At 45.0% G+C, this 13,867-nt stretch overlaps 1 protein-coding gene across 1 annotated transcript; it reads right to left on the reverse strand.

Moving 5' to 3' along the window:
- Nucleotides 1-8,641: 8,641 nt before the first annotated feature.
- LOC133766193 (vomeronasal type-1 receptor 48-like) lies at nucleotides 8,642-9,556 on the reverse strand. Its single transcript, XM_062199912.1, has one exon. The coding sequence runs from the start codon at nucleotides 9,554-9,556 to the stop codon at nucleotides 8,642-8,644; it is 915 nt and encodes a 304-aa protein (XP_062055896.1).
- Nucleotides 9,557-13,867: the final 4,311 nt, after the last annotated feature.

Here is a 13,867-nt window from a genome sequence, read left to right on the forward strand (position 1 = left end):
ACACGAGTGCCCAGCTCTTAGCAGTACGTGCTCAGACTAACATATGTGAGGAATACTCTTCAGGTTGTCCTATCACCATAGCTGAACTTCACTATGTCTGTCATCACTTTCCTATGTTAGAAAAGAGGGATTCAGGGGTGAGCCTGGCATGCTACGTGCATGTGGGGTGGAGACTCAGGTTAAACAGCACCAGCTGCTCTCTGTACCACACACCAGTTCCAGCTGGGAAACTGTGAAGAGCCCTGGGGGAGCGGCAGGCACAGCCGGGAAGGAGACGTCATCTCCATGCAGAGGTCGGTGCTGTGTGCAGAGAGGCTGGGAAATACAGGAGCCTGTGGGTGTGAGGAGGAAACACCCAGAGGACATTTAGGCAAACAAATGGCAGCTTTTTGTAAAAAGTAGGGGTGAGAATGAACAGCTATCACTGTGAAGTCCAAGGATTGTGGAGTACAGATCAGGGTTCACACTTGCAGCTATAACAGTGAGATAATCAGAGTTTTAAAAATATATCTTGAGGCCGGTGCCATGGCTCACTTGGTTAATCCTCTGCCTGCAGCACTGGCATCCAATATGGGCACCGGGTTCTAGTCCTGGTTGTTCCTCTTCCAGTCCAGCTCTCTGCTGTGGCCCAGAAGGCAGTGGAGGATGGCCCAAGTGCTTGGGCCCCTGCACCCACATGGGAGACCAGGAGGAAGCACCTGGCTTCTGGCTTCGGATCAGTTCAGCATGCCAGCCATAGTGGCCATTTGGGGGGTGAACCAATGGAAGGAAGACCTTTCTCTCTCTCTCTCTCTCTCTCTCTCTCTCTCTCTCTCTCTCTCTCTAACTCTGCCTGTCAAATACATAAAAAAACAAAAAAAGATAAAAATATATCTTAAGGATTGGCAGAGGGGGCAGGCAGGAGGTGCAGGGAGTTAAGCTGCCCAGGGACCCCCATGTCAGGTTTGTGTCCTCACTGCCCCACATCCCATCCAGCTCCCTCCTGATGTGCCTGGGAAGGCAGCAGAAGATGCCCAAGTGCTTGCACTTCTGCCACCCATGTGGGAGACCCAGATGGAGCTCCGTACTCCTGGATGGGACCTGCACCAGCCTGGGCTGTTGTAGCTGTTGGAGAAGTGAATCAGTGGGGGGAAGTTCTCCCTCTCTCTTTTTAACTCTGCCTTTCATATAATTAATAAGTCAGTTTTTTTTTTAAAAGAAAGAAAGGTCAGGAGAAGTGTTAGGATCCTTTGAAAGTAAAGGGCAAGGAGCCCAAGGAGCTTCGTTGGCGCTCACTGTCCTTACCAGGAAAGGCAGTCTTGCAGCAGACCCTGCTCCCTGGGCCACCAGGGATGGATGAGGTCACATGAGCTTTCCTTCATCACCGTCGTTTCTGTGTCTGAGTGACAGGGCACAGGTTGACATTCACCTGTTCATGTGAGTTCATGAAAAGAGCATGCTTCAAAAATCCTGAAACATAGCACAGGAATCAGCACAGAGCAGGTTTCCCGTGGCCTGCATGTGTGGTCCAGGCATGTTCCTGACTAACGAATGGGCAGGGGGTTTTAATACATGGGTAATGCGTGGGGAAGAGAGGAACAAACACGGGTCTTCCTGCTCTCTAGTTCTTAGAGATTTTGGTTCCAGGGTTTTGGAGTCAGCAGGGGAAACCAGCAGCTTCTCCATTTAAAAAATATTTGTTGTCATGGAATCTTCACCATCCCTGTCCTCTTTTTTTTTGGCAGGCAGAGTGGACAGTGAGAGAGAGAGAGAAAGAGAGGAAGGTCTTCCTTTTTCTGTTGGTTCACCCCCCAATGGCCGCTGTGGCCGGTGCACCGCACTGATCCAAAGCCAGGAGCCAGGTGCTTTTCCTGGTCTCCCATGCGGGTGCAGGGCCCAAGTACTTGGGCCATCGTCTACTGTACTCCTAGGCCACAGCAGAGAGCTGGACAGGAAGAGGAGCGACTGGGACAGAATCCGGTGCCCTGACCGAGTCTAGAATCCAGTGTGCCAGTGCCGCAGGCAGAGGCTTAGCCTATTGAGCTGTGGTGCCGGCCTCCCTGTCCTCTTACTTGCAATTTTTGAACTAGCAGAGCACAGGCTGCAGGACGGCACCATAATTTGTCATCTGTGAAATTTGAACTGGGACAAGAAAGCTTTCACAAGAAAGCACGTGGAAGTACTTCCCAGGAGGTGAGGTTACATGCTGTGAGATGATGTTTGCAACAAAGAAACTCATTTACTTCTCACGAATCTAAACTCATTTTTTTTTTGACAGGCAGAGTGGACAGTGAGAGAGAGAGAGACAGAGAGAAAGGTCTTCCTTTGCTGTTGGTTCACCCTCCAATGGCTGCCGCGGCCGGCGCGCTGCGGCCGGCGCACCACGCTGATCCAAAGCCAGGAGCCAGGTGCTTCTCCTGGTCTCCCATGGGGTGCAGGGCCCAAGCACTTGGGCCATCCTCCACTGCACTTGCAGGCCACAGCAGAGAGCTGGCCTGGAAGAGGGGCAACCGGGACAGAATCCGGCGCCCTGACCGGGACTAGCATCCAGAGTGCCGGTGCCGCAAGGTGGAGGATTAGCCAATTGAGCTGCGGCGCCGGCCTAAAATCATTTTTAAATGCACTACCTATATACATCCCTTATAAAAGTAATAGTCATATTTTATTTATGAAAAGCAGAGTATTTTAATAAGACCTGAATTTAAGCTGTATATTTAAAAAAGTAAGAAAGTAAAACTTAAAACTTCCTTGAGAATAAGGAATGATTTAGTTTAAATCACTAGGTAACATAATAATACATAAGGCTACAGCTTGTCAATTAAGATGATTTATTCAGGAAAACTGAGACCAAAATTGTGCATTTGACCCTAAAGGAAATGTATGCTTTTATGTATTTTGTAGTCTAGAGAGCAAGCACGCTAGGCAACTTCCCCCCTGCATTACACAGAGACCCTCTTCTGAGTCAAGCAGAGTGGTGGTGCTGATGTCTGCACACCCCTCACCCACGACCTCATGTCCCCCAGTTCCTGCCTAGAAGCCCCCTGCCCCTGGCTCCCCACGTGTGTAGTAAAGAGCCACTCACCAGGCAGACGTGTGCAGGGGACTCTGTGCACCTGAGAGGAACCTGCAGTTTTAAGGGAAGGACGTCTGAGCTCATCTCTCTGCAGGCTGTCATTTTAGTGTCTGCCCAGAGGTGACAGATCCCGGTGGGCAGCTCAGAACCTGGAGTCCCCAGTGGAACACGTCACCTGTGTCCTCACATCCTTTATTCCCTCCTGCACAAGAGAAGTCTGGGGAGAGCTGAGCTCCGAACTCCTTAGTCCCTAACACAGCAGTGTGAGGGTTAGAAGGGGCCCACCCTGTAGATGACATCGAGTTCTTTCCTTGTGATCCTGACAGCAGCTTAGTCCCCACCACTCCGCACTGTGCAGTGCCCCTGCCCTGGGCTGAGAGACCCGTGGTGCCCTCTGAGGGCTCCTGGAGGCTCTGAGATCCTCGCCCTCCAGTGTGAGGAGCACCCTCCTCCAAGTCCACTCTTACCTGGTAGCTGGAGGTCTATCAGTCTTGTGTTCCATGACTTCTCAGCTTTCAGTGTTTCAAAATGTCAGTCAATTGCAAAAATGATATTAAAAAGAAAAGCAGTTCTCAGTGGTAAACTGGAGGCTGAGCTGGGGTTAGGAGTTGAGGAGATCCCAGACTGACTGAACATGGATGCAGCTGAGACTCATCCTGAGCTGTGCTCAACTCCGTGGAGTGGGAGCAGAGCAGGCCCTGTCTGAGAAATAAGATAAAGTTCTGCTCAGTCCCCAGTGCACTTTTTGCTAAATTATATGAAGCGTTAGGAGACCGGGGACAAAAGGGGACCATGTGTCCTATATTCAAAAGTCAGTACACTCATTTCATGTAGATGCACTGATGCTCCGTGGAGTTGGAAGACCCCACTTTACAACGTATTCCCAATGAAAATAGGTAGAATGGATGAGTCATTTGCAGAGGAAAAATGGAAATACAAGAACTAACAATTATAACAGGTGTAATCTGAAGCTTGGGGTCAGTGGCCAGGGGAGGACTGGATGACACAGCAGAGAGCATCAGGGAGTGCAGTCCTTCTCCCCCATCTGTTTGCTCCTCTAAAGCAAGGCCCAGTGCAGCCCTGGAGGGGGAGGGCTTTAGGGGGGATCTGTCTGCACACATTATTTTGAATCTGTCTGTAAGATGTTTCTCTTCTAATTTATTTATACATGAATCACTTGTTTATATCAGTATGTGGTCATATATTTTATGCGTTGAGTTATAGTCTAATACTGTTATGAATTTTTCTTTTTTCAATGTAATATTTATTATTTTTGAGCTAACTTATTTGTAACTTAATTGTAGTCAAAGGTTGAATGCTTCAGGAAATAGAGTTCGACAGACAGTAAAAGGACTATAGTCCAGCATAAAAATAGACAAAGGCTTTATACAGTAATCAGTAAAAAGATGTTCAACCTCATTCATGTAATTTTTTTAATTAAACTTTTATTTAATGAATATAAATTTCCAAAGTACAGCTTATGGGTTACAATGGCTTCCCCCTCCCAAAACTTCCTTCCCACCCACAACCCTCCCCTTTCCCGCTCCCTCTCCCCTTCCAATCACATCGCGATTCATTTTCAATTCTCTTTATATACAGAAGATCAGTTTAGTATATATTAGGTAAAGATTTCAACAGTTTGCCCCCATATAGCAACATCATTCATGTAAATTTTAAATTAGTGACATAATCATTAAACCATAGCAGTATATAATTCCTACCAAGTTGTTGGACAGAATTTAAAGCTTGAAAATACACTGTTTGCAGCAGACGTGATACACATGGGCGTTTGTTTCTTTTTTAGTTTAGCTCCAACATATGAGGGTGAACATGCGATACTTGCCTTTCTGTGTTCAGCTTATTTTACTCAGCCGGATGTCTTCTGGTTCCAATCATTCTGTTGCAAGTAATAGAAATTCATTCTTTTTGAATTGCTGAATAACATTACACACAGAGAGACACAACTGCAGGCTTACAATTTTTGGATGAAACATTTCTTGTTTCTTAGGTCTGTTTCTTAGGTCTGTTTTTTTTTTTTTTTTGACAGGCAGAGTGGACAGTGAGAGAGAGACAGAGAGAAAGGTCTTCCTTTTGCCGTTGGCTCACCCTCCAATGGCCGCCGCGGTAGCGCGCTGCGGCCGGCGCACCGCGCTGTTCCGATGGCAGGAGCCAGGTGCTTCTCCTGGTTTCCCCTGGGGTGCAGAGCCCAAACACTTGGGCCATCCTCCACTGCACTCCCTGGCCACAGCAGAGAGCTGGCCTGGAAGAGGGGCAACCGGGACAGGATCGATGCCCCGACCGGGACTAGAACCCGGTGTGCCGGCGCCGCAAGGCGGAGGATTAGCCTGTTGAGCCACGGCACCGGCTGGTCTGTTGTTTTTGTTTTGTAAACATTGAAGTCCACTCTTTCAATACCAAATTCCATGTCATGACAAATCCATATACTCGTGTATCCATCACTCAGGTGTAACACAGAATAGTTCCCCTCCACCACATAACTCCCCTGGGTGCATCATCTTTGTCTTCAACCACCGCCCACTCCACCAACCCTGAAAACTATTGATCTCTTCTCTCCCTGTTTTGTTTCATTTTTGAAAACCTCATACAAGTGGATATTAAAATAGAGATCATTTGCAGCCTGACTTCTTCAGAACACAAGACACTTAACATTCATTCATGTTGCTGAGCTGATCAGTAACTTACCTCTCTCTTCTGCTGAGTAGTACTTTGTTTTGTGAAAGCATCATATTTGCTTATCCAGCCCTTAGCTCAAATAGATCTCGAGTGATCCAAAGTCTAGGATTATAAATAGAGCTGCTATAAACACTTGCATACATTATAGGAATAGGCATAGGCATAGCTTTTCAAACAGTTTGAGTTAAAACTAGAAATGCACTTGCATCTGGCAGATAGTATGGTTAAGTCTATGCTGAGGAAAGAGGTGACCACACTGTTTCCCATAAAGACTGTGTGAACTGACTCCTCACTCATCACCAGTAAGAATTCCTGCACCCTGAACACTTGGCAGCATTGTGGCTTTTATTTCACAGCCCAAGTGATATATGATTAAAGCATGTTTTCTGTGCTTATTTGTCAGAAATGTATCTAATTTTTATCAAGTATCTGTTTATGTCTGTTATACATTTCTCAACTGGATTGTTTTCTTCCAGGTGATAGAATACAAAGAGTGTATTTAAGATTTATTTATTTGATAAGTCAGAGTTGAGAGAGAGAGAGAGACAGAGAGAGAGAGAGACAGAGAGAGAGAGATTCTTTCATATTCTGATTCACTCCCCAGATGACCTCAGTGGTCAGGCCAGGCTGAAGCCAGGAGCCAGGGGCTTCCTCTGGGTCTCTCATATAGGTAGCATGGGTGCAAACACTTGGGCCATCTTCCACTGGTTTTTCCAAGCCATTAGCAGGGAATTGGATCAGAAGTGGAATAGCCAGGACAGGAACCAATGCCCATACAGGATGTTGGCATGACAGGCAGTGGCTTTATCTGCTACACCACAATGCTGGCCCTGAGGGTGTTTGGTTTTATAACATTTCCCTGAATTTCTCTTTTAAAATGTTGAATTGCCTAATACCTACATAGTCACACAAATCATATATATTTATATATACACATCTCTAGTATCTACTATTTTCTATTCCCCTTTCTTATTTTTTTAAAAAAATCTGTATATATGCAATGCATGAAATTTGTTCACCTATACAAATAGAAAATTGAAAAAAAGGAGAAAATGAGTTCTTGAACAAATAAAAAACTAATAAAAAGAATATCAGGCCTCCATAATTTTCATGCTATGAATTGTTTAAAGAGATAGGTATTTTCTGTGTGTAGTTTCCTATTTAGATTCTGTCTTTGGGCCTCATATAAATAATTTCAACTAAAGGTTTATGACACTGGAGCTGCCTCAGGTAATGCTAAAAGTCTCTTGAAGGCTGAGAAACACACTGTAGCATTTAGCTGATTCAGTCCCAACAGCTCCTCTTCTTTCATTGAGGAAATTGAGAATAAAATCTGAACACTTAGGAAGTAATCCTCAAATCACTGTTTCGCACACATGTGCTGTAACATTCTCGAAGTCTTTGAAAATTACATGTTCACACTTTTACACCCTTGACAGTACTCTTCTTTATAAATTCATGAATAATATTTTTCATGGTTGGCAAGAAGGTACTTGGTAATGTTTTATTGTAAATATGTACAACAAAATTCGACCATTTTAACCATTTTTAAATGTACAGTTCAGTGGCCTTAAGTTCATTCCCACCTCCATGGAGATTCACCTGCACCATCTCCGGAACTTGTTCCTCCTGTATCCATTAAACCATGCCCTCTTCCCTCATCCTCTGCACTGCCTCTCTAGGTTCTGTCTCTGTAAATCAGGTTACTCTAAATTCCACACTGTATTAGTAGATTCATAGAATATTTGTTCTTTTGTTATGGACTTATTTCACTTAGCATAATCTTAGGGAAATTCATCTAATAGCACCGTGTAGCAGAGTTTCTTCCCTGGTTAGAGCTGAATAGTACTCCATTGTATGCACAGCACCTCATTTTGTTTCAATATTCATATGGTTATGGACGTGGGCTTGTTATCACTGTAAAAAGGTTTATTTATTATTTATTGTTTTTATTTATTTATTTTTTATTTTTTGACGGGCAGAGTGGACAGTGAGAGAGAGACAAAGAGAAAGGTCTTCCTTTGCTGTTGGTTCACCCTCCAATGGCTGCCGTGGTAGGCACGCTGCGGCCTATTTATTATTTATTTGAATGACAGAATTACATAGGAGGTAGCAGAAAGAGACAGGGAGGGAGAGAGAGAGAGAGAGAATGAGAGAGAATGAGAATCTTCCAACTGTTGAACCACTCTCCAAATGGCCTGACAGCCATGGTTGGGCCAGGCCAAAGCCAGAGGCAGGAGTGCCAGCTGAGTCTCCCACATGGGTGACAGGAAACCACGCACCTGGATCATCATCCACTGCCCTCTGAGTGTGTGAGCAGGAAGCTGGATCGGAAGCACACACAGGGGCCTCTGATATGGGCTGTGGGCAGTTTAACCTGCTACTCTGTGGTGTCCACTTCTTTTGACTGTTATAAATCAGGCTTCCATGGGTTTTGGTATATAGGTAACTGAGTCCCTACATTCAGTACTTTTAAGAATATACATAGGATTAGAATTGCTGGAATATATAGTAATTTATGGTAATAAATAGTTATATAGCTGGTTAGGTGAAATACAGATCACCAAGAATATTGAGTTATTAAAAGTGCTGCAAATGTTCATGTACCTCTAAGGCTGTGAGCTACCCCAAGCCATGACAAGCAAGATCCACTTCACCAGTCTCCCTTAAGGAGCTACTCAGAAATATTAGGTATGTCAGAGAGGCACGTGGCTCAATTACCTATTACCCATTGGCCGTGCACATCTATCAAAGTAAGTGGGCTGAATGAGAAAAGGTTAGCTTCCTAATGTCATTGAATCCAGAAAGCACATGCTGTATCCTCCGATTAACGGTTTTGAAACCAATGTGTTGGTGCATCTTTAGAGAATTTATCCATCACTGAATAACCACACATTAACCCAGCACGTATTTCAGAAAGGTAATTACTCGTTTTTCGGTGCTGATGAACACCAGTGGGCTGACTGTAGCATAGCCATTGGTCACCAGCATGTGGACACAATGGAGAGTTGGGTCATTGTTCCATATCGCTCTTGAGGAGGAGACAATGTAGTCCAAAATAGACATGAATGTGAAGAAGCACAGGAGCAGGAGAATGGTGCAGGTGGCCCTTTGCTCTGGGGCAGCTCTTGTAGAAATCCTGGTGCTGTGAAGGTGTTGGGACTGCCTCTTGTGCCTGCACAGGAGAGTCACCATGTACCCACTTGAGACAGCCATGAGCCCTGTCACAAAGACTTCTCGGAAGGTCGCCAGCATGGAGAACATCTGCCTAAAGAAATAACTCATGGGCCTAATGGAGCAGAATTCAGTGGCATAGATTAGACTGTCTGAGGTCAGATTGGGAGTGGCAATGGTGGTGATGATGAGGGGACTGCTAATGAAGATGTAGACAATCCACAGGAAGAGGAGAGAACACAGGCTGTGATGGGAGGGCATCTGCTTGAACTTTGCCAGACAGGAGCTCCTGGGGCTGAGGGTGATGGCCTGGAGGACACTCAGCAGGCAGGTGGTGCACAGGGAGAGACCCCGCAGGATTCGGTACAAGTAGAAAACCGATTTACACATGACGTCATTCCAGAAACCCCGAGACCCGAAAATGTCTGTGACGAGGAAGCCCATGATTAGCAGCATCACCAGGTGGATGAGGGCCAAGAGACCAATGGTCAGGTCCAAGGGCTTGGGCCTGTGCTGGAGGAAAAACGTGAGGATGTGGAAGAGAAGAAGCATGGTGTTGGCGGAGACTCCAATGACGACTTCAGAGAAAAGGGTGTATCTTATGTCACTGGCGTGGTGCTGTTTGTTTTTATTCATCTTGTAGGGAAAAGAGTAATACAGTAAATATCTGAGGAAAACAGCAAGAAAAATTATTTGTCACAAATATTAGTACCTTCACGAATCTCAACTAACACTGCTGTCATTATTAAAACATATGGATCAATCCCAATACTTCCTGTTCTCCCTTCATTAGTCCAGTCCACCTCAGACCTTCCTGGAGCCACCCCTACCATCTCCTTCATCCCTCCACATCCCAGCCATGGCTGGGTCATGGGTACCGTGGCCAGGCTCCCACAGAAACACACACTTTCCTGTGCATTAAAAACGGCAACATGTTCCAGGTAGCATTGCTTCATTTTAACCTCATTTTTGAGTTTTCTAGGTGGAATGGGCAATGTCGTATTTGGATTTTATTTTCCTAATCCCGATTAAAAGATAAATTCATAATAAGCATTCCCTATTTAGATTTTGGTGAATTTAAAATCGATTGCATTAAAGTGGAAATCAGACTTTTCAAAAACAGTCTTGGTGGATTATAAACAAAGTTATCTCAGTTCTATCTTTAAACTGGTAATTTATCACCAAAATAAATATTTTAAAAAATATTAGCAGATCAGCTGATGGTGTCTGTGGACTCTGAAGTCAGACTGGTTGGATTTATGTCTGTGATCCACCATTTACCACCTGTCTGAGCCTGAGCATATAGCAAGGCTTAGCTCCAATGATCTCAGCTATACAATATTCACAATCACACTATCTAGCTCATGGAGACATCACATGTGAAATACAGATGAGGCATACGTACCAAACATGGGAGTGTTTCTAGCATGCACAGGCTCTGTGTAAACAGTGGCTATTGTTTTTGTCATGTAGTTCTTCACACATGTGACTTGGGAAGTCTAACAACTCTTTCAGTAATTGTTAAGCCGTGCCCCTTCCTAAAAGAGGAGAAAAAATTACCCAAAGAGCAGAGTCCTTAGCAGTCTCAGTGTAGACACTCGGCTGAGACTGCCTATCTGCTCTGTGCACCCCCTCTGCCCCCTCCACACACTCAGCTGTGCATCTTACCTGTTTCGATCACCCTGCAGGGTTAATGAGCTCAGATGCACAGAGTCTGGTGATCAGACTTTAGCAGGAACACATTCCAATGTCTTTTTCTAATAAGGTGGAGTCAGGGTGGTAATTAGAACCACAATTAAAATCAATTCAATCTCATTCCAATTTAAGGTTTTAATTGAAGGACACTGTCAGAAAATTAAAAAAAAAACCTTTAAGATTGAGCTCCATGAGATTCCCAAGGTTTCATAACCCCTTCAAATAAGCAAAGATGTTTTCTAGACTCAAGAGGTCCAGGAGTAAAAATTACACTGGAAAATGAGATGATGACATATGGTGACTATTTCCTCTGGAATATGTGTACAAGATTTTATTGAACCCCATAAATAGAAGTTTTATAACATTGCAAAATGTTTCCAAGCATATATTTAAAAATTATCATTTGATAGTAGGGTATGTGGCACAATTATGTCATGGCTCCTTGGACCATGTGGGTCTATCATGTAAGGCACGAAAGGGAGGCAGAAATGGTGATTTCCTGAACACAAGATGCCATAAAACCCTTCAGAGCTCAGGTGGCTACTTTGTTAAAGATTGACAAGTGTGGATTTTTTAAGGTGAAAATGAACAGCATGAGAAAAAGTTAACGTTTTTCCAAGGTAATGATCAGGTGGGTGGCAGGATTTGTTGAGCACGTTTCAGATTGCCTCCATGGTCCTTCCAGGAAGACTGATGGTAAAATATTAATCCAAGGCCCACCGCCTTCAAGCTTCATGGATCTCTGGCAATCATCGTGGTGATACTCTGTGATGTCTTTGTACTGCATTTTTGTGTGTATGTTTTATGCAAGGTGAAAAATATCATGCTAATCTTTAAATGAAACTGCCATGCTGTTTGCCAGAATGGCTGTAGAACTTCACATTTCCACCAGCACCATGTGAGCATTCCACTTCCTCTCCAACACGTGGCCTTGTCAGTATTGTTTTTAAAGTCATGGATAGGCATTTGATGCAGTTGGTAAGAGACCACTTGGAATGCCTACATCCCAGGTCAGAGGGCCTGGGTTTGAGTCCCAGCCCTGCTTCTGATTCTAGCCCACTGCCAATGCACACCCTGGGAGGCAGCAGGTGAAGGCTATGTAGTTGGATCCTTGCCACCCTTGTGGGAAACCCATCTGGCGAGTTCTGAGCTCCTGGCTTTGGCTTGGCCCAGCCTCCTCCATTGTGGGCATTTGGGTAATGAACCAGTAAATGGAAGATTGCTCTCTGTGTCTGCTCTCTGCCTTTCAAATCAATAAAAACTTAAACACTCGTTTTAAAATAATAACTTGAAATAGATTCACATTATCATTTAATAACTAATATTCAGGATAGTTCTAAAATTACCTTCAGTCATTTCATTTTTGTGAAATAGAGGCCTTGTGTGAGTTAAGTTTAACTGATTCTTGAAGCCTGAACCTGGCAAACACACAGCGTGGTAAAACCCTCCCAGTAGTGTGTTTTAATCATCTGTGAATCAAGGCTGCTTGTATTATGTTCAGTGTCAAGTAGGAAGCTACAGTGCTGCAGATGTAAGTGGTTTAGGTAAAGCTGCAGTGTACCAGTGTCATGAATTTGTAATAATATTCATAAAATCATTGCTTGGGTGAACTATTACTTTGAAAACACTGGAAACTGTTATTTTTTTTTAGTGGTGAGATGCCACAGTAGAAGTAGGGAAAATTATCTTGATATCCAGAATATGGATTAAGGATGGTGACAATTTTATTAATCACAAAGAGCAACTTACCTTTCCTCCAGGTATTGACAAGAGACACAAAATAGTTCTCCAGTCTTCTGTGTCCAAAGATTGGATCACACAAGACAGCACCAGAGAAACCCCTCGGATACACGTTGCTTAATTCTACTAAAATAGCATCCAACATGTAAGCATTGTAAGGGTATATCACTCTTTCTGTGCTAATAGATCATTTCTACTAGAGACCACTCTGCTGAACATGAACCCTTTAAACAAATGAACTGAAACAATGCTCGTAGCAGGTCCTCTCCCAGCTGCTGCTTGTCACACGCACATCTGACCAGCTCAGTGCAGTCTAGGAGATCAGAGGACAGGGCAGGGGCTCTCATCCATCAGCAGGGTGAGCAAGGAGAGCCTCCTCAAATAAGGTTCCCAGGTGTGCTGAGCCTGAGAGGGTCCTTGAGTCCTACAGTGCCACACACCAAAGCCACATCATGCACTGTGGAGAGTTAGGTGCCCTCAAGGGACTTGGGATTGTGTACCTATGACAAAAATCCCACAAAGACTTCTGAAACAGGCCGTGTGCAGAAGCCACCTTGGGGAAGGGAAGGGAGAGTCCAAGTTGACAGATTAGAAAAAGAAAGACACAGGGAGAAACGATTTTCAAAGAAATGGAATATTCACTCCTGAGAGCTGAAAGTGAGGGGTGGGTGGTCTTAGAGGGAAGAGGATGCAGTTAAGACTCTTGTGTCCCCAGAGTCAATCACTCCAGAACTTCTGTGTTCTGAAATCACCCTCATCATGGGCTGTCTTGGGACATGTGAGATCATACAATGAGCCCCAAAGCAGGGACCAATGTCCAGGTCAATGCACACCAACCGGGGGTCAGGAGAGTAGTGGAGGGTGCAACTGGAGGAGGAAGCCCCTCAGCAGACCCCAGGGCAGGCCCAGGTGCCTGTGGCCTTGTGGATATATGGGAACAGGGTGATGGAAGGTAGGGAGGACGCCTCTGCTATCTGCATCCCGTGTGTAAGCATTCACAGTCAGGGTTGAGACGATGCGTAAATAACATGATTTCTGCCCAGTGCTAAGCAGTACCCGTGCAGCCTAACGTCCATGAAAGGGCATAGTTTGGCTTGTCATCCAAGACCTCAACCTGGCCATCATGAGATCCCAAGCCTCACTCTCATCACCTTCCGTATGTTAAGGAATAGATGGACGAGAGGGGACTGGCTGGTAGGTGAGAGTGAGCAGGCTTCGTGCACATGGATGTGGGGCTGAGGTTAAACAGCAGCAGCCGACTTGTGGCACAGCTCCAGCTGGGAAGCTGAAGAGCCTGGGCGGGCACAGCCAGGAAGGCAACATCATCTCCACACAGACGTCAGGGCTGTGTGCAGAGATGCTGTGAAATACAGCAGCCAAGGACGTGAGGATGGAACAGGTGGAGAACCTGTGAGCAAACGAATGGCAGCTAACTCTGAAAACTGTAGGGGTGGGAATTGGCCATTGATTCAAAATTGAACAGATTGTGAAGCACAGCTCAGTGTTCACTCT

This window comes from Lepus europaeus, chromosome 9 (assembly GCF_033115175.1).
Source record: "Lepus europaeus isolate LE1 chromosome 9, mLepTim1.pri, whole genome shotgun sequence".
In the NCBI taxonomy this organism is placed as follows: domain Eukaryota; kingdom Metazoa; phylum Chordata; class Mammalia; order Lagomorpha; family Leporidae; genus Lepus; species Lepus europaeus.